The sequence below is a fragment of the Meles meles genome, chromosome 3 (genome assembly GCF_922984935.1).
Source record: "Meles meles chromosome 3, mMelMel3.1 paternal haplotype, whole genome shotgun sequence".
Taxonomy (NCBI): Eukaryota; Metazoa; Chordata; class Mammalia; order Carnivora; family Mustelidae; genus Meles; species Meles meles.
Window position 1 is genome coordinate 46,276,151 of NC_060068.1, and position 21,114 is coordinate 46,297,264.

Consider the following 21,114-nt stretch of genomic DNA (forward strand, 5'->3'; position numbering starts at 1 on the left):
TGCCAAGAATAAACCCTTTCTTTAATCTTACTTCATACAGAAAAAAATGACATATAATAAGGCAAACTTTTTCATGGTTAGGATCAGGAAGAGAAACTGTTTAACGTTACAGTGAATGCTCAAAACAAAACATTTCATCAAGTCTTACCTCTGAAATATGAATTTGGATACTTCAATTCATTCTCATAATTAAAAAAAAAATGCTAACTGCACATCAGGGGACAGAAAAGACACTGTTAGAAAAAAAAAAATCCAAAATGTAGTATTCCTCCAGAATCATATTCCCAGAAAGAGGTCTTGTCCTGTGATGAGAAACGATCTTAGAATCTGCTAGAAATACAGAAGGATTGGAGAGAGAGAAAGGGTATGGAGGAGGAGCAGAACGTCAGGTGTTGCTTTCAGATTTTGGAAAGGAGTTTAAATGAAAGCTTGGATGAAAGAAATGGCAAAATCACCACCATCATAATGGTTAATGTTTGTTGAATATTCTGTCGTTGGAGGAAGAAAGGACTGCTATGTCAAGACCAATAAATAATTCTTTTTTTTTTTTTTTTTTTTTTTTATTTGACAGAGAGAGATCACAAGTAGGCAGAGAGGCAGGCAGAGAGAGAGGAGGAAGCAGGCTCCCCACGGAGCAGAGAGCCCGGCAGAATGAGATAAGGGAACAGAAACCAGAAAAAAAAAATGAGCGTTAACAAAGGTCAAGGTCAAAGATATGACTTTCATTTTTTTTTTTAAAGAGACAGAGAGAGCACGTGCAAACAGGTGCATGCACAGGAGGGAGTTAGGGCACAGATAGAGGGCGAGAGAGAGAATCTCAACCAGGCTCCACGCACAGCAAGGAGCCTGACACAGGGCTTGATCTCACGACCCTAACATCATGACCTGAGGCAAAAATCAACAGTCAGATGCTTTACTGACTGAGCCACAGAGGTGCTCTTATATATATGAATTTCAAAATATCTCATATCAATTTCACACACACAGAGAAATATCTAGAAAGACCTATACTAACCAGTGACACAGAGTTGCTTTTTTTAGCTTGAGAAGAGGTATTAAGGGAGACTTTATTTCCTTTATTCTTCTGTTTGGCTTAAAATAATTCTTAAAACAATCATTTAGTCATCTATGATTCACGCAATAAAAACGATAGAACTAAAACTGTTTGAAATATGAGAATAAAATATGTTTCTGATGTAGACAAAGGGAGTTTGGTTCAGAATCTCACTCCTCTTCCTAGAAGCTGGACTGAACGAACAGGACTGTGAGTAAAACATTTGAGACAAACTTGGATACTAAGCACACTACAGACTTCTTATTGCTCATGCTGCCTCCCACAGCTGAGACCAAGCAGAGCCCCCAGGGGAGCTATTCTGGATTTTGCAGAGAGCCATCCAGGAAGGGGTGAAGGGAACTGGTGAGTAGCAACTGAAAGGGAGCCACAGTAAAGTAAAAGACTACATAGAAGGCTGGCTCCGAGATGATTGAGATTTAACAGCGCTGAGATCACACCACGAAGCTCAGAGAGAATCAGGAAGCAGTGAGGGCAGAACACAGAGATGCCACGTAAGACTCTTAAGTTACAAAGCCTAGAATTTCATCTTGCCCTACTTCCCACCCTTAACAACAGAGCCTATAAGTAAATAGATGGTCCAGGAAAATATAACCCAATCAATCATGTGAAGCATAATTGGTATGAGGCTGAAAAAAAAATTAAAACATCAAAACTGAGTAAGAGATTTAAAAAAACACTCGAAAATATTGCCATAGGGATGCTTGGGTGGCTCACTTGGTCAAGCGTCTGCCTTTGGCTCAGGTCATAACCTTGGGGTCCTGGGATGGAACCTCACATTGGGCTCTCTGCTCAGCAGAGAGCCTGCTTCTCCCTTTCCCGCTCCATCTGCCTGTGCTCTTGCTCTGTGAAATAAATAAATAAAATCATTTAAAAAAAAATATATATATATATAGCCATAGGGTAGATGAAATCTATAGTCACAAATTTTACCAGGATATGTTAAAGTTACTAATAAAACAATTATCTCCATAGAAGTCTTAAAAAATAAAAATATAAGAACACAGAGCTGGGAAGACCAAACAGGATAAAATATGTGTGGCAGAACTTGGGGAAGAAAGACAAAAGAAAGAAATAAGGGAAACTGTTTTTTTAATGAACGAGCCAAGGGGAAAACAGATACTACAGAAAACCCAAAAAGGAATATTAAAGCTAGAAATGAAATCAGCTAATAAAATGAGATAGATAGAAAGAAAAAAAATTAAAAGAATTAGAAAGATAATAACAATTATAAAAGATAAAATGAAAAGTGAAAAAGTATCCCACATGCCCACAACTGGAATCTTCAAGAAGGGAAAGTAAAGCAGAGCAAGTATTTTTAAATAATCGGTAAGAAAGCTTTCCTGCAATAAATGAAGACTTGTATCTACACATTCAAATGGCATATCATGTATTAGGGGAAACAACTAACATTGAGATACACTCTAATAAATCATGGGAATTTTAAGATAAATAATAATCCTCTGGATAGCTAGGCAAAAGATCAAATCACGTACAATTCTTTTTAAGTACGGAAAATGTTTTTCTATAACATGTTTTTAGAAGCCAATAAAATAAAAACTGAGAGGAGAAGATAGGAGGTAGAAATTAAATGAGCACAGAAGAATGTTATTTAATATTGGCAAAATGAGGGGCAGAAGTGAAAACATAATTAGCACTACAAAAATGACAGTAAAAAAGACAATGAAGTTGAAGCAAGGAGTATATTTATGGAGAAAGAAGAGAACATAAGCTAATTTTATCACTGATGATAGTATTTGAGGTTATTATGCCGTATATAGCCTTATATGAGGTAATTATACCTTTCTATACTACAGAAGAGTTGGAGAAAATGTTCACACAAAAATACAAAATACAGGTACAGAAATACAAACCTTCTCAAATGTCAAAAGAATTACAATGTTAAAATAAGCAAAAAGAAAACATAATATGACATTGCAGAAACAAGCAAATCTTTCATAGCCAAAAATTAACAAGTGCTAAATTTGACTATGAAAAGAAAGAGATTTTCAGATTGGATTTTATAGGGAAATTTACCTCTATTCTGCATAAAAGAGACACATCTAAAACAAATGATTCAGAAAGCTTGAAATCAAAAAAATAGGCAAAGATTTCTCCAGGCATATGCGAAATTTAAAAAATGGAGGCTTTACTCTAGTGACATAGAAATACGTATATATGAGTGTACGAGTATATGCTAAACAGGCTTAATAGCTCCTAGTCCTATTGGGTACTGCCTGTCTGAAGATGCTAAACCAGGGGGAAAAAAAAGGAAGACTGTTACTCTGGGCATTAACTAACCTTAACTACTCACCAAACCTCATTCTTGCTAAGCATCTAAACCACTACATGTATCCTGACTCCAAGGTCTCCAAAGTGCCCTTTAAAAATGGCAGCCAGGGGCGCCTGGGTGGCTCAGTGGGTTAAAGCCTCTGCCTTCAGCTCAGGTCATGATCCCAGGGTCCTGGGATCGAGCCCCACGTAGGGCTCTGCTCCGCGGGGAGCCTGCTTCTTCTCTCTCTCTGCCTGCCTCTCTGCCTACTTGTGATCTCTCTCTGTCAAATAAATAAAATATTAAAAAAAAATAAAAATAATTAAAAATAAATAAAAATGGCAGCCATTATGCAGAGGAGTCCACCATCCACTCCTCAACACCCCTCACAACCGGTTTCTTAAAATGATGAAGCTCTACTGTTTCAAAACGAAATTAACTTCTATCAAAACAATTTTAGATAGACTTCTTCCCAATGCGTATATTCTATTATTAGCTCCAAACTATTGAGCATTGTAAGAGGGTTACTGAATCTGTTGTTTTTTTTTAAGACTTATTCATTTATTTGGGGGGAGGGACTGCAAGAGGGAGGGACAGACAGAGAGGGAGAGAGACTCTCAAGCCAACTCCCCGCTGAGTGCAGAGTCACCTTATCTCACCCCTGACCTGAGCTGAAACCAAGAGTCCAGTGTTTAACCGACTGAGCCACCCAGGCGTCCCCAACCTATTCTTTTTTTTTTTTTTTAAGATTTTTATTTATTTATTTGACAGAGATCACAAGTAGGCAGAGAGGCAGGCAGAGTGAAAGGAGGAAGTAGGCTCCCCGCTGAGCAGAGAGCCCAACGCGGTGTTCCATCCCAGGACCCTGAGATCATGACCTGAGCCAAAGGCAGAGGCTTAACCCACTGAGCCACCCAGGCACCCCTCATCTCTCTTTTCTATGAGAGATGAGACCACTAAATGATCCAAACACATTTCTACCTCAGGACCTTCGCACTTTCTCTTCTCTCTGCCTGAAACAATATTCTTCCAGACATCTATATGACATATTCCTCCAACTCCTTCAGCTGTCTGTTTCCTGAACGCCCTCTATAAAATGACATCATTTTCCAGCAACAACTCTCCAGTTCTCTCTTTTCTATGCTGGCTCAATGCTTGTAAAAAAATAATATCAGTATCCAAATTGGCCCTTTGCCTGCAGTAAATTTCGCAAATATTTCCCCCAGTTTCTTGTCTGTTATCTGACTTTATTGATGAGGTCCCAAATGCAACTTTAAATTCTTTAATTTAAATTCTTTAATGTGGTCAAATTATCCATCTTTTTCTCTGTGATTTCTGAATCCAATGCTATGTCCAGAATCATCACTCCCGTCCCAGAAATAAAAACAGATCACCACTGTTTTCTTCTACTGCTATGATACTTCCACTAAATGGTTGATTCTAGAAGAATCAATTTTTCTGGCTTTTAAGGAGTTATGGAGTCATGTTAGAGGCTATTTGCTCCCATATGCCCAATCAGTATGTCAAAACATGTTTGAGATACACACAACATTTGCTGGTCAAGCAATGTTTCACTAGAAATAAAGATAAAATGATATGTATGTTTTCATGCATTAATTTTGTTTTCAGAAATATTAATAGTAGACAGTGGCCATTTCAGAGGTTTTATAAAATATCTTTAAGAAACATAATCTGCAGCTTAAATAACTTGTTAGTTCTGTGTTACAGGAACATGAGAAAGGAATACCCTCAAATTCTTTCTCAATAAGACAGACTCCTAAAAAAGTAAAGTCAATGATATTCCACAAAGACATTTTTAAATCATTTCTTCGGTAGAGCTTAAATGGATTTTTTAAGGGCTCTATATCCACTGAAATTGCTATATCCTTTTGCTTTATAAACAAACAGCACCAAACTTTTATCAAAGAAGTTAAATGCGTTACTTCTTGGCCCAATGAACCCAAATCACTGAAATGGGATGATTAACATAATTCTGGACCATTTACAATTCATTCCAATGGGAAAAAATATAGAAGCAATAACCGGAAGAGGGCATCTTAGGGGGACACATCAAGCTTCTGGCAAGGATCGAGTGATGGGCTAAGAACAGCAGTGCCTCTCAACCTTATTAAAGGTACAATATTACCCTCCACCTTGCAAAATCCCCCCATTAACTTCCTTCCAGAGCTGGCTGCACCTGTTCCCGAGGCTGACTCCCATCCACTCTGTGCCCAGCCCCGCCCTTTACATCATGGGGTGACTGCCTCCTCCTCCACAGGGCTGTCCCCTCGCCACCAAGACAAGACTGAAACAGCTGGTAGGCAGATGAGTAAAATCAATAGCTATTCCTCAGTCCGGAGAACCCACCTTCTCAGCACCCTTTTGTAAGTACGTCCCTCTGCAAAGAATCTGCTGGCATCTGCTTCCATAATTGTTCCTACCTCCTGCCTTCCCTAAAATCTCCCATGCGTGTGATGAAATTTTAGGCTCATCCAAATAGACTGCTCCTACTTCCCCTTCAGAGTAAAAATTAGGTCCTTACAATGGCTTGTAAGACTCTGCTTCCTTGCCACCATTCTCTATCCAACTCCCAGGTCTTGTGCAGTGTACGCCGGTCACAGTGAGAATATTCAACTCGGCTACACAAGACAAAAGGAGGGGGACTGATGCAAATCATGAGATGTGTCAAGCACAGATAATTAAATTATTTACCTGGGAGACAGGTGAAGACAGATAAAGCAAATAGAGCATATATGTGTGAACCTAGATAGAAGGGAAATGGAAGAAGCAAGTAAATACTACATATTCATGACCACTAAATATAAATGAGACACACAAAGCACTGAATATTCATGATCTCCTAAATATAGATGAGGACCACTCATAGTTGACACTCACTCAAAGCCCCATCTGCCTCCTATCCTGGACAAAAGCCTATGTACAACATAGCACTCAGGGGGTGTGCCCTTCCATGGCCTGTGCCCCAGCCTAAGTGTATTAGTCCGCTCCATTTTTTCCCACTGGCTTCAAACTGTATGCTTGAGGTGACATCGCTTCAGTTAACTGTGTGATTTCTGTATCTTTAGTCCATGAGCTTTCTGTGCCACAACTATGGGACGGGTTGCCTGGCTGGGTACTTGAAGGCTCCTTTTGTAAGGCTATGTCAACACATACCTTATCTACCAATGGACTCCTCGCCTGTGCTCTAGCTCTAGTCCTCTTCCTCACCTTAAATAGTGCAAACACATTCCTACCTCAGGACCTTTGCATTTGCTCTTCCCTCTGCCTGAAGCACTATTCTTCCAGACATCTATATGACATAGTCCCTCAACTCCTTCAGTTGTCTGTTTCCTGAACCCCCTCTATAAAATGACATCATTTTCCAGTAACAGTTCTCCAGTTCTCCAACACCAACTGAGAGAGGTGTCCCATGAGCCAATTCAATTCTGACACTGCCTTGTGTGAGCACAGTCCCCACAGGTTAAGGATTCAGTCTCTTAAATGAAGACTGCCTCCCCTCCAGACACCAGCCATAAATGGGTTCCCAGGCTACACAACAATAAATCAGGGGTTCCCATGATGTCCCTCGGTTTTGATAATTTGTTGGAACAACTCCTAGAACCTAGGAAAGCATACTTAGGATTATCATTCTATCATCAGGATTAAGTTTTTATCAAAACTTCATTGTCCAGTCATGCTTTTATAAGTCATTGGCCATTGGTGATTGAACTCCATCTCTAGTCCTCATCCCTCTAAAATTTCCAAGCCTCTCATCACGTGGTTGCCTCCTCTGCAACCAGCCCCCAACCCAAGCCTTAGAGAGGCATGCCGAGAGTCACCTCATTACCATATATTTGGGCGTGGCTGGAGAGACCCCTTAGCATGACAAAACAGACTCTTATCACTTAGGTAAATCCAAGGGTATTGTTTGTTTGTTTTAAAGATTTAGAGTTGGGGAGGGGCAGAGGGAGAGAGGGAATCCTCAAGCAGACTCCCAGCTAAGCACAGAATCCCAGGCAGGATTTGATCTCGCAACCCTGAGTGGAAATCAAGACTCAGATGTTAAACCAAATGAGCCACCCAGGCGCCCCGGCAATTCCAAGGGCTTCAGGAGCTTTAATTACGTGTCTAGATTACCACAAAAATAGGAATTTCCTCTTCTACATGCGAGGTGCTCCCTACCCTCTCAGCTCTAGGTTGCCTGTCTCTACGTGGTTCGCTACCACCTGACCTGGTATATGTTTCCTTGCATGCTTCTTTGGGGTCACCTTCTCCCAGGAGAAGGTAAACTCCATGAGGGCAGAGTTGGGCATCTGTTCTTAGTGTTTTATCTCCAGCATCCCCAACAGCTTTTAGTCTAAAACCAGCACTCAATAATTACGTGAATGAGTGAGGGAATGTCATGTCAGGGTACAGGAGAAATGCGACCCACTCACCTCCACTCTCGGAGAAGCTGCCGTACTGAGTCTTCTAGGAGGGACAGTCCTGAGTTCTAGGATTCCGTCCCTCCTCTCCCAAATCTGGCCAACCACATCAGGTTATGACAGGGACGGAAATCCATTACACCCGGGGTAGGAGTTTGGAGTGTGAACTGAAAGGCTGAGGCAGTTAAACGATGCTGAGAAATGGGCCAGAGGGCAGTCCATAAGCATCCCAAGCCATATTTAATAAGAGCAGCCCAGAAGCTAAGAGGGTAGCACGAGTCTGTCCGTCAGCAGAAGCAGGAGAAAGGGACAGTTGCACCAAAACATTCAGAGGTGAGAGACCATGGGCCACTCCAGTGAGACTGAGGAGTTTTCTAGAAACCACCACTGTGACCTGCCAATTCCTTGCCTATCACTGGACATGAGGAGATTGACTCATAAGCTTTCAACAGACGCTCTCTGTAACTAAGCTGGTTTGAATGGGCTTCTGTTCCTGGCACTCAGCGCTCCTTGGATGCAGGGCCTGGATGGCAGGGGTGCAGGGGTGGCCCAAGGAAGCTAAACTCAGAACGGAGATGCTAGGAATACTGCTGGTCAAGTCAGGCCACATGTTCAGAGAATCAGAGAAAGCCAGGGAGCAGAGAGAGAGAGAGCAAAGAGGCCACGATGAGAAGGAGAGGGGAGGGAGAGGAGGATGGGAGAGAAAAAGGAGGAAGATGAGGCTGCCAAGGTGCCTGGGGGCCTCACAGGTCCCAGTGGCTTCCACCTTGGAGCTTATCCGCACTTCCTGCCCTTGTTCCCGGAGGTCCTCTCCGCCTTACACTGAATCCGCCATTTTGTTTACTTTAGTTTGAATACCTTTCTGCTCTGGACAACGGACAAGCCCTCGTCTAAGCCATGGCGGCATGAGGAAGCTGGCAGTACCCAGGTGAGCCTGCGGGGCATTCGGAAGACCCAGAGGACCCCAGAGTTGCCAACGTGGAGGGGAGCAAGGTTGGAGACCCTTAGCCTTCCAACAGAGTACTTCACTCCTATTAGGAAGTCCATCTCGGCTGATCTGAGGGGACGCTCCTTGGTCATCTGTGTGCTGTTAACCCACTTCAGCCTCCAGAGTCAGTCATGGGAATGTGCTGGGCTCCCTGGACTGTTGCATGGGGCTTCCAGCAGCTGCTCTGCCCCAGCAAGAGGACTATAAAGATAGAAACCATGTTCAGGCTGCCCTCTGACAGGCGCTGGGAATTCCCCGGCCGTGTGCCATGTTTTTGGTGAGATGCCGCTCAACGACGATGACAGAATCCAAGCAAGGGGCAGCAATGAGTCACTAAGCTTCCTACCTCTGGGCCCGTCTGCCATTCCCCAGTGGCCTGGGGACTGAGCTCAAGGTGCCATCCGACAGAGGGCTTCCCAGAGCTGCCTATTGGGGGCTTTTCCATGATGAATCCCACTTCAGTCCCCAGACAGTCTGGTCACCAAACTGTTGCCATAAAATACACTGCGTGTCTCTGTGTATCTTGTCACTGAGGGGAGGGGAAAGGGTTGAGGGTGGCAGATGGCCAGGTACCTGCAGATTTCTGAGGCTGAGCACATCAGGTCTAAAGCTTTCTGAGCTGGTGGGCAGAGTCCCGGGGTTGAACGAAGACATCCATCTTCCCAGTCAACTGTAAGTCTGCAGGGCTCTGGTCCTGTGACCAGATCCACAGAGGTGGCTGATCCACAGAGAGGAGGGCCGTGACTAGAAGGGTTGTGAGCACAAGGTTTGGGCACTGTGTCCCTAGGAAACCCGAGGCCGTTTTGGTGGGCACTTGGGAAATACTTCCTAAAAGGATTCTGCCTCCTGTCCTGCTCACCCACTTTCAAAATTCCTTCTTTGGAAGGAACTGAAGCCTCCCCGAAGTGTTCCCAGTCATGGGACCTGCTGCATGGCACCCTGGGCCACCCCTCACCACCTGAGGGACCTCCTCATGGAAGCACTGAGCTCGCCATCCAGCCCAGTAAACACCCTCTCCACACCAGAACCAGAACCGGGAAAGACTGAGAGAAGGGCAGGAAATTGGGGCCGTTCCCTTACCTTCTTCCTACCAACCTCTGTGATCTCTGAGAGGGCAGAGGAGGTCAAAGGTTGAGAGGATTACGCCTTCCCCACCCAAACCCCCACCACTGGGACTACCCAGGAACTACCCACCTATTGTTCCTCTTCAGCAACAGCAAGGCTGCTTTGCAAGAACCACTCAAGGCTCTTTCTCAACCGAAAGCTTTGGATCGTTCTGTCAATGACCACAAGCGGAAGCCTGGATTCTCTTTCCCTCAAGGAATCCTCCTCGTTTATGATAAGATTCTCCCTGCCAGTGGGCTAATTTGTCCTTTCTCTTGGTACACCAGTGCCTGACACTTCCTAATATTCCAGTCCCCTTACCGCAACACCCCCCACCACGACCTCACAGATGTACCTCTAATACAGTAAGGAAGGGGCCCGAGCTCCTCTTTTTCTCTTCATAGTATGGGCTACTTGCTTGGGGGAAATGGTAGGTCCCTCTTATTTCTTACAGGCTGTAAATTCTAAAGAGCTTCTGCAGGGGGAAAGAGCACATAACTCTGTGCGTGTGTGTGTGTGTGTCTACGTGAACACAGTGGAGTCTGGTATCTTTCTTCCAACCAGTAGAGTCCTGCTTGGTAGGCTTATGAATTCCTTTGTATTTTTTTGGATGTTCAGTGCAGCCCATGACATGAGTGCCTCACCACACTTATTCTGCCCCATCACTGGATTCTCTAAAGGAGAATCAGGTAAAAGGTGAAGGTCTCCCTGAGTTCTGCTTATGCGCCAAGAACTGCCTGCTTCACACCCAGACCCCATCCTAGACACAGACATAACCTCAAGAGAACCAGAGGACGTCAGTAGAATCTACCAAGTGCCACTGGGCTTAGACAACAAAACAATCTCCTTCAGCTTCCTCCCTAATGGAACCCCGGTTCTAAGCCATCGGGCACCTCTCCCATCCATGATCCAGGGGCGATTCCCACCCTTCTCAGCCCAAGGAAGTCACAGCTATCTCTTCCTCTCAACCGTGATGGTTCAGGAGTGAGCATGTGCCCTGACTGTGGTCAAGGAGACTCGAGTGGTTGTCTGCCAGCTGTCCGAGAAAGACTTTTTCCCTCCTAAGGCAGAGACACAGAGACACGTGGATGTCTGTGGACGGGGCCCATGGAACTCCCATGGCCACTCACATGAAGGATACAGAGGAGGCTGAGCAAAGACTGTTCTAGAGAAGCAGGCCCACGGATGTGGAGGACTGCTCGGGAGCTCACCCTGCTCTCAGCCTCAGGCTATAGTACAGAATATATTTCCTAGGGGCTGAAGGCATTTGGAGACAAGGTTTCCATTCCACACCCTACAACCAACCCTGCTGGAGATGCCCTCCCTCTCCACCATCACGTTGAAAAGCCACCCCCACCAGGCTGGGGATATTGTACCTCTTTTCTCTACCTGCTCATCATCACCCTACAAATAAACCCTGGAAAATTCGGCATCTGATCTAGGAGGATGGGTGGGTGATGGAGTGACCTTCACTGGGGGGTGATGAGAAGCCAGACCGCCTTTCTCTTTCCAACCTGGTTCTCTGATGATTGCACGAGGCTCAGGAAGCCTTGAGCCACAGCCTTCTGCCACCCCTCTTAGGAGGAATTTTTTAACCAAATAGTATATTCTTCCCACAGCAAATGCTTCCTGGAACCAAGTCCTCTCAGAGGCCCAGAAAAATCTAGGTCAGGGGCACCTGGGTGACTCAGTTGCTTAAGTGGCTGCTTTCTGCTCAGGTTATGATCCCAGGGTCCTGGGATTGAGACCAGCATCAGGCTCCCTGCTCAGCAGTGAGTCTGCTTCTCCCTTTCCCTTTGCCTCTTCCTCTGCTTGTGTTCTCTCTCTCTCACTCGCTCTCTCTCTCTCTCAAATAAATAAAATCTTAAGAAAAAAAAAAAAGAAAAATCCAAGCCATTCTTTTTTTTTTTTTTTTTTTTTAGGCTTCCACTAAATTAACATAAAGAAGCCATTCTAATACAACGTTATAAAAGTTTGGGTATGGTTTCAATGTCTACATTTTGCAAATAAATGTTTCACAGATCTCCCTCTGCACACAAAATGCCCTAGAAAAGGATCTGGTTACAGGAAATGAACTTAGAGTTGTGGTTTGAACATCTTCCTTTGAGAGTCCTCTTTATTTTTCCCCCTTAGTAACAATGTGAGGCTTGAACTCCTAACCCCTGAGATCAAGTGCTGCGCGCCCCATCCCTGAGCCAGCCAGGTGCCCAAGGCTTGCTTCACTTTGTTTTTAACTTACCAGAATCCAGTTTTCCCCGCCAGCCTCTGACACACGAGCATCCTTCCCACCAAACCTAACTCACGTTCTGGGTTTCTAGTTCCTAGCTGCACGTGGCAGACGACTGAAGGTGGCAAGGACCACCTTGACCACCAGGAAATAAAGGAAAACTTCTGGCAATGAGCTCCAGGCTCTCAGGATCCTAGGTGTGGGTGGCTACCCAGCTCCGGGAAAACCTGTACCGGGGTTTTGTCTCACAGAAGACTACAGACGTGGACTGGAGTTCTCTCATCTGCCCCGCTGAAAGTAACAGACTTTAGCAAAGAAAATGGTCTGGGTCTGGTTACTTCTTGAGTTTAGGATCCCTTCTCTGAAGCAGAAGAGCATGGGGGTCATAAAGCTTGCCCTGGGGCTGATAGCCCTGTGACCTCAAATCACTTTATCTCTGGGCCTCAGTGTCGACGGGAACCATAATTGGGTTTTACGAGTATCAGGTGTCGAGGCTGGGAAGCCCCGCTTTAAAGAGTGCTTTTGTTAAGAAAAAACCCAGATTCTGCACCAGAGGCCCTGCCCATCGTGGGCTTTGCTCCTCCAAGTAAACAACACTCGTGACTCATGCTTCTGCGGGAAGCAAGGAATGGATGACTGTGTTTGGTGACAAAAACAATAATAAATGGCTTTGCCTGTCTCATCTCTTTTTCAGAGTCAGGGAGGGAATGAAATGACCAGTAATTATCATTTAAACTGCTGTTTTATCCCGTATCAATCAGAACTATTCATTCTGGGGGCTCTCAGACCCTCGGGCCGAAACCCCAGTAAATCAGGGTCAGCGCCGGTGGGAACAGATAAGGCCAGCTTTTAACTCTGTGAGTGTTCACGTTCACGGCCGGCGATGAATGCTAGTGGCAAGTTCCCAAGAAGCAGCCAGCTGCGCTCCGTGTCCAGGAACCCACGGTTCTACGTGGGGCCCATTACCTTGTTGTTAATATTCTGCCTTCAATGGGACCACAGCTGTAAACAAGTCTTCGCTCCCATCTCTCCGTGAAGTTAATTTGCACCGTGTCAGCACGGCGGGCTCTTTGCATATGTTCAGGACAGGCTGATTGGAGCCGGCCCGGAATGAATAATGTTTAGGAAAATCAATAAACCCTATTATTAGTCACTAAGGGGACTGATTTTATGTCTATAAAAGTAAAACAATTAGAACCGTATTAATGGCAGATTCATCATAGTAATATAATGGAGCCAAGTAGGCTTGTCTTTTGGGAATCTTTAATTTACCATTTGGTCCTGACTATGTACTCAGCCAGAGAACCCGCACACATAATATAAACAAGCCCTGCCCTTTGGCAATTTCATGTTGTCATAAGCAAAGACAACATTCCAACTGTTCGGGCGAAGAAACAAAACTTCATTTAGTGATTAATGTAAACCAGTCATGAATAACGTTCCCGTAAAAGCCGGGGGAGGGGGGGGTGCGGTGGAGAGACCATTCACGTCGCACTGTGGGTTTGGACATATATTTCTCTACATTTCCCGGCACTCCTGTTTATTACAGCAGCAGAGCGAAGCACAGCCGGGTCCATCTGTTTAGACTAACCAGTCAGGCCCCTAACTAGTAGCGATCAAAAAAGGCTGGTGTGGCATAAGGACTCACCCAGTCATTCTGTGGTGGAAAGGCAAGACTGGCTGTCACAGAATTTTAACAAAATGCTTCTTGCTAAAAGCAGGAAAATCACCCCGGAATCCGTAGCTGCGGCTTGCCGCCACGGGAATGCAGCGATTCAGTGGAAGACGGGAGCAGACCACCTTAGCCCTGCTCCGGCGTCTCGAACAACTGAATTGTTCGGTCTGTTCTAGAACTACAGCAGCAGGGAGGCAATCAACAAACACACCTGAGATCGTATTTGGAACAGAGGAAACACACTTGCTGAAATGGCGTCTGCAAAGGTCCATCGACTTGGCAAGGACACATCGAACTGAAAACATGCAGTAACTTTACGAAAATGGTGAAAAACATGTGAAATGTTCACACGTGGGGAAAAATCACCACCAACAAGGTCTTTAGAAACACTCACATGGATGAAATTCAAAAGACAATCGAAGCGAAAATTTGGAGAAAAATAACCTTCTAGGGAAATCTATCAGGAACACGGACAAACCTGCAAGCCTTTTCCGAAAGCAGAAGAAACACTTGGGAGTGCAGAAATCTCATTGAGGCCCCGAGGAGGAGAGCTAACCACATTATACCAAGACAGTGTCTGTCAACTTCAAGAACTTTGTAGACAAACACCGAGTAGGAGAACACTGCCGTTAGCAGATACAGGAGCTTACCACACCTACTAGAAAACGCAGTTTCTAGGAGGACAGGAATTTTAATCTACTATGTTCACGGCTATATCCCAGTCCCTCTATGGTGCCTTAGATAAAGTAGATGTTTAGTAAGTGTTCTTTGGAAGGGAGGGAGGGTGGAAGGGAGGCAAGGACAGAGGCAGTTAATTCTGTACATGGGACGTAAAATACGCCAGCGAAACAACTCAATGACAAGTCAAATAAATGGCTGACTTTTCTACTGCTCACATGTCCGGAGACAGATACCTTTGGAGCATCATTCCGTATCAGAGAAACCCAGATGTACCAATTTGTACTGATGCGATGCTCCGTGTTTGGAGTAAATACCCAGTAAATTTGCACACTTCCACGGAATTAAATACACCACGTGGATGTTACACCAGCATCTCACACGAGAAAACTCAGCATGTGTGTACTTTCTCTTTCAAAGTGAACGTTCGTAATATTAAGCAACCTTTCTTTGAAAATGAGAATCACTCCCAGCCATTGAGAAATAACACGAGACAGACAAGAGGCCGTTATAAAAAAAAAAACCTTTTAATTCTGATTGCCAAATTATTTAAGGCAGGTATAAAAAAGGAAAGCATTCAATATACATTTTACATAAAATAAACTAGATTACAGCATAAAACAAGTAACCAGGCAATGGCGTTAAAGTCTCTCTCCTCTAAAACTGGATAATTGTAAACATTAAAAAAAAAAAAAAAAAAAAAAGGACTGCAAGACTATTCAAGTAATAGAACAATCACAGATGTCTCTGGTACGCAGGCTATTGGGTTATTTGCCATTCAAGATTATCCAAAAAATGACATCTCATTATTCACAGATGCTCATTATTTCCCCATTATAATCTTTACATTATATACAACACAGTTTTTGTGGTACTGGCAACCCCATGCCTTTCCATAAGTCTTTTTTTTTTTTTTTCCCACAACACACAAGTACAAACAGTGACTACAGGAGCATTTCACACTGATGTGTCTTTAACGGGAGCCACCGAATAGACATCTAAATTGTACCCAAGCGTCATCATCACAGCCAGCCTTTCTGAGGGCCTCACGGGGTATCGAGGAAGGAAATGCAAGGTTCGGGCACACGGATACAGAACGTCCTTTATTTACAAGTGGAAAGGAAAAGAAAGTAAGCAGCCTTCTGCGGCCAACACTTTTCAACATGACAGATACACTTTTTATTTCTTTTTACTGAGTGGTTTGCGACTTGGCAGCAGACCCTGTGTGTGCGAGCCTGGTTACTGATACAAAAAAGTAAAGAATATATATATATATATATATGTATATATACATATATGTATACGTATATATATATAAAACAGAAGTTTAATTACAGCAACATTTGTTACTCTGTGATAAAATCTGTAATTTACAAAAATGAAATGACTGGTTTTTGCCTGCCATTAAAGGCATTTCAAATTAACACCATGGAACTGATGTTTGTATAAAACGCTTTCCCATGTGATCCAGTCACATGACAACGTACGTTTCCAATCTTGTTATTCTCTGCAAGAGAAAAGAAGACCTTAGCACGTGGTTCTTGCCACAAGTGACACTGAAAATACAAAAACCCCAAGACTGACAGACTTAGTTATCTCAATTCTATTCTGTTCACGGGATTCCCTTCGATAGAGAGGGAATGAACAGGAGGGTAAGGATACACACCATGGAGGAAGAAATTATTTTCCTTTCTCAAACAGCGGGAGGGGTGACTCAAAGTATGGAAGAACAAACATGACCTTTAGCGTTCTGAAGATAAGTATCTCCCTTTGCAACTTTGTTTTTTACACAGGATAAAACAAAGGGAGTCATGGCGAATTATTCTAACAAAGCTGTGTGAGGACAACCTGAGAGACTTTCAACTGTTTAAAAAAAAAACACACCCATCTGTCCATTGTTAACCCATGTTACAGCTAAAGAAAGGAGGGTCCTGGAAGGTAAGCATACAGGGGAAGCAACAGGGACATAAAAACACATTACAATAATATAAAACCCCAAGGAGCCAAGTTTTGGATCTAAAAAGCCTATACTATATTCCCCCCTTCCCCCCATTATGCTGCCTCTACTAGAAAGCGGATTCGAAATGCACAGGATATTTACCTTCTTTGTGCAGGAAACATTCCTGATGCAGATGCCTGGGCAGCCACCTGCTGAGACGCAACGAGGGCCGCCGAGGTCAAGCCTGATGGGGAAAAAAATGCAGGTCTTCTGTGACATTGGGAAAGATAAGAGCAGGTACAGGCCCCCAGGTGAAAAACTACAGCCATCTGACCTTTCCTAAACACACACGGCACGTTTCGTGCAGCAAGGACGAGCACAAGCCGCGTGGTCTAACCAACGTCCACCATTTATCCAAGAGTCCAGTTTTTTAATAGCCATTCCAAGACAGTCCATCTCCCGGACTCTGCACGGAGCTAGATGGTTTGTGCGCGCTCCTGAACGGGATGCTCAGCCGAATGAATAGGCAGCGGGTCGCAACTCGAAGCAACAGTCGCGGTGAACGACAGCAGCAACGCGCTATGCGCTTCGAACACGGTACTTTCCTAACAACTTGGGTCACACTTGAACATTTCCCCAGCGAAGGAAGGAACACAAGGCACCCGGTCAGGAATTAGTCAGGAATTCACACGGAATCAGCGAATCGAACTTAGAAACAGCCTGCCCCTCTACTCTGCAAGAGAGAGACGGCCGTGGAGAGAACGGCATAGCCCCAGGTGGCATAAAGTTGCCCAGTGGGAAGCGATTTTTCATTCTACAGCAAAACAAAAACAAAAACAAAAAACAACAAAACCCCAGAAAAATAAGAAAACAGAAGTGCCAATCTGGGGAAAGGTACTCTCCCTCGCCACTAGCTGACGGCGAGCAACAGGAGATGAATAAAGAGAAACGAGTCTTGGCGCCTGCAGAGCACTTCCCACTTTGGGAGGTACCTTCGCACATGTCCTCTCGTGTTCACACAGTAAAAGAAGGGGTGATGTGGCCCGTGGTAGGGGCTGAAGGTGTCTCCCCCCCGCCCAAATTCCTAGGTGGATGCCCTCACCCCCAGCGTAACTATCTTAGGATAGAACCTAAACGAATAAGGTTAAATGAGGTCATAAGGATGGCACCGTGATCCACCAAGATCCGTGTCCTTATAGACGAGACCTCAGAGGGTAGCATGTGCTCTCTGTCTCTGTCACAGATCAGAGGTCATACAGGTACCCAGCAAGACGGCAGCTTGCCTCAAGCCAGACACAGAGCACTCACCACCAAGCAACCGTGCTACTACCCTGATCTCAGACCCCCAGCCTCCAGAACTATGGGAAGTTATGCCTGCTGTTGAAAGCCATGGGGGCTGCGACATTTCATCCTGGCCGTCTGAGCTAACTGAGACAGCAAGAACCTGGCCAGTGGATCTGTGGGCAGCAGTGGGGCCGGCACCCCTGCCCCCCGGAGGTCACAGAGCTGAGACAAACAGCACAAGCTCAGCTAATAACACCACAAATCGAAGGCTCTCTCTCATCGATGCTATGGCTTCTTCAAAATGCTTCTCCATCCTGAAAGTCACAGCCATAAACGGCTACAAATAGTCCCTGAATTTAGAGGTGATTGAAAGTGGTAAACCGGGGGCGCCTGGGTGGCTCAGTGGGTTAAGCCTCTGCCTTCAGCTCAGGTCACGATCTCAGGGTCCTGGGATTGAGCCCTGCATCGGGCTCTCTGCTCAGCGGGGAGACTGCTTCCCTTTCTCTCTCTCTGCCTGCCTCTCTGCCTACTTGTGATCTCTGTCAAATAAATAAACAAAATTTTTTAAAAAAGTGTTAAACAGGATCGTGTCACTCCTATTACTTCTGGGGGGGGGGGCAGGAAAGCAATGGGAAAGACCTGAAGAAATCACTGCAATGTCACCAAAGCCTCTCGCCATCCCTTCCTTTTTTTCCCCAGCAATTTCCCTCAAGGAGCTATCAGATCCTCTGATTGTTATATTCAGGTGTCCCAGACTCTGGCCGCCACCCTCGGTGGGTCAGATAACAGTAAGCCACCGATAACATCAACCAGCAACAATTATTAAGTGGGAGTCATCTCCTATCTCAACAGAACACAAAAGATGGGGCCAATCGCCTCTGCTGTGCCACTAGGAAATAAGAATTAAGAAACTTACTTACTCCCTAGAGTTAATGTGAACCCAAAGCTCAATGTATTTACTTTGTGACATGATAGGTACTTGGCGCAACAGTTTTCCCGAGCAGAACGACCCACACGGTTAACGACGGAGCTGCTGACCTTGGAAAGGGTCATATTGACCAGGGATTAGTGGGTAACCCATGCCGACGTGGGTGTGGTGGTGCGTGTGCAAGTGCCGCTGGCCGAAGGGGGAGTGGCGGTCCCTCTCCCTCTCTGCCTCCCGCTCCCGCTCTGCGGTTGCCTTTTCCACGGGCTGCAACAGAAAAGAGAGATGGGCTCCTCTTAAGATTCTGAAAAGCCACCAACAGGAGTGCTACAACCACCTCCGTCCCTTGAGCAGTATTTGTCAATGACTAAAAACAAATGCAGACATACTTAACATTCCTGATCAATGGGAAGACAATTTCAAAAGGCATGCGTGAGTTTCAGCCCGCATTAGGGCAACACTAAAGAAATGCTCCCACTGGTGCCTGGGTGGCTCAGTGGGTTAAAGCCTCTGCCTTCGGCTCAGGTCATGATCTCAGGGTCCTGAGATCGAGCCCCACATCGGGCTCTCTGCTCAGCAGGGAGCCTGCTTCTCCATCTCTCTCTGCCTGCCTCTCTGCCTACTTGTGATCTCTGTCTATCAAATGAATAAATAAAATCTTAAAAAAAAAAAATGCTTCCACCTAAGAGTAAACCAAAGGGATCAAGGTTTTCCTAAATGTTGGAAGTAAGAGGACTTTTTTTTTTTTTAAATGCCTGCTCATAACCTCAAGATTACAATCTACCCAATTTCTTCCCAGAAACAACTTTTGTACTTTGATCAAGGGGCGAAAAAAGTAGTTGCAGAGATTTAAGTGAAGTTTTCTCATTATCCTTGTATTTCGTTTACACTGGGTAGGGAGAATCTATCTCCTAACTTTAAACATGCCTGTCTCTAGTTTAGTCCACTGAAAATATGCATCTCAACACTGTATGTTAGTATCGAGTACAGGAAATCGTTGCCCTATGCCTCTGGAAGCATTCCAGAATCCGCCCATTTCTGAAGGCGGTAGAGAAGCTCTCAGTTCTCCCAAATCACAGTTAAGGACTCTCTCCTATACATTTCCACCCACCAGAACTGAGCCCACTTAAAGTTCTTTGTTCTCACTGGGAAAAAAAATCTTTGCACTAGGAGGAGGACCCACAGAAAGAGACTCAGAAATCATCTTTTCTCACTTACAGAGTCTGTGGTGGACACATCCACATCATAGATCCTACATTTTATCCCAAACTTCTCTTTTCTAGGCAAGAACTGCCATGTCCTTTGTCTCTCTTCACGACAGCCTCTAGAACTAGCAGATGCCCCTTTTCTTGGGGTGTAGGGATGGGGGCAGCAAGGGGGGAGCCATCTTTCACAAAGACACCTGCTCTCCAGGCTTCGGGACGTTACGGGGACAGGACCAGGGGTCCAAGCCGAAACACAGCACACGCAGCCACCAGCATCTGATCAGGCATCCAAAATACTATGCCTGCAAAGTTGGTTTCTACGAACGTCCACCTTCCCCTCACAGGCGCCCTCCCGATAGTCGAGGTAGTGTATTCTGCCACAGAAAAGCCCACCAGCACCACGCACGCGCACTCTGGCCATCTCTCCCCCCTGTGTGAAACCAGCTTACGTTGGAACATTCCATGCGTTATGTGTGAAGGTAAAACAGCATCTTGAAATCACGGCTGGGCTCGAAAGCCATTTATATTTCAAGACCATTTCCTAGCTTGCCCCCTTCTTCCCCCCCAAAACACAGTACTTTTAGAGCGACAACAAAAGGCGGCTTACAGCGGGAGACTTGCTGCGGTACTGGCTGGCATGCTGCTGGAGCAAGTCCAGGGCTTTCGATTCCGTCGATGTTTTCGTGTTGATGCTAGGGCTGCTACTGACTTTCTCTGCCTCTTCTCTCCCTGACATCTTCCCATAAACGGGATAATGAAATCCCGGAGAGAGATAGGCCCCTGCAGATACACAACAAATGCCACATCAAGTTACGGGCTCCATCTTAAAAAAAGAAAGAAGGAAAAAAAAGTCATCTGGGTTACATGAATTTGGGATAAGAGTCGGAGAGCTTAAAGTAGGGGCTGACATGAAGCATGGGCTACATCATCGTTAAACTGGGCGAACGCTCTCCGACTTCCTTCTCCCAGTTAATTCATCCTGATGAACGGAGGTTATAAGCAGAATTGAGCTTACAGCCGTTTCATACATTTATGTGTCCGCTTCAGTGAAAGGAATAGTAACTATCATGATTATGACACTAAGTGCTTAGACTATTTCCATAGGCAATAAAGTATGTGTTGGTCTAACAGCGAGAGCAGACCATCAGAGTCAACGCTCAGGACACCTGATGTTTGATCTTAAACACACAAACAAACCCCCCCCCCAACCCTCATATTAAGTTTCACTTTGGGGACTTGACGCAGCCTAAAAATAAGCAAAACAAAGGTTACTGGCGAAGCGTCTCGTTTATCCTGAGTTTTTAAAACCGCTAACATTTGC

General features: G+C 45.0%; 1 protein-coding gene across 5 annotated transcripts in view; it reads right to left on the reverse strand.

Annotated features, from left to right (window-relative positions):
* Positions 1 to 14,948: 14,948 nt before the first annotated feature.
* ZNF608 (zinc finger protein 608) overlaps positions 14,949 to 21,114 on the reverse strand; it is a 113,419-nt gene continuing 107,253 nt past the window's right edge. For 4 of the 5 annotated variants that reach the window (XM_045999387.1, XM_045999383.1, XM_045999384.1 and 1 more), the window contains 4 exons: positions 20,401 to 20,573; positions 18,702 to 18,855; positions 16,542 to 16,623; positions 14,949 to 15,947 (listed from right to left, as the gene is read on the reverse strand). In XM_045999387.1, coding sequence (XP_045855343.1) covers positions 15,941 to 15,947; positions 16,542 to 16,623; positions 18,702 to 18,855; positions 20,401 to 20,573 — 416 coding nt within the window. In that variant the 3' untranslated portion in view covers positions 14,949 to 15,940. Of the gene's footprint in view, positions 15,948 to 16,537; positions 16,624 to 18,701; positions 18,856 to 20,400; positions 20,574 to 21,114 lie in introns of those variants that run through there. The other variant, XM_045999386.1, reaches the window with a different exon arrangement.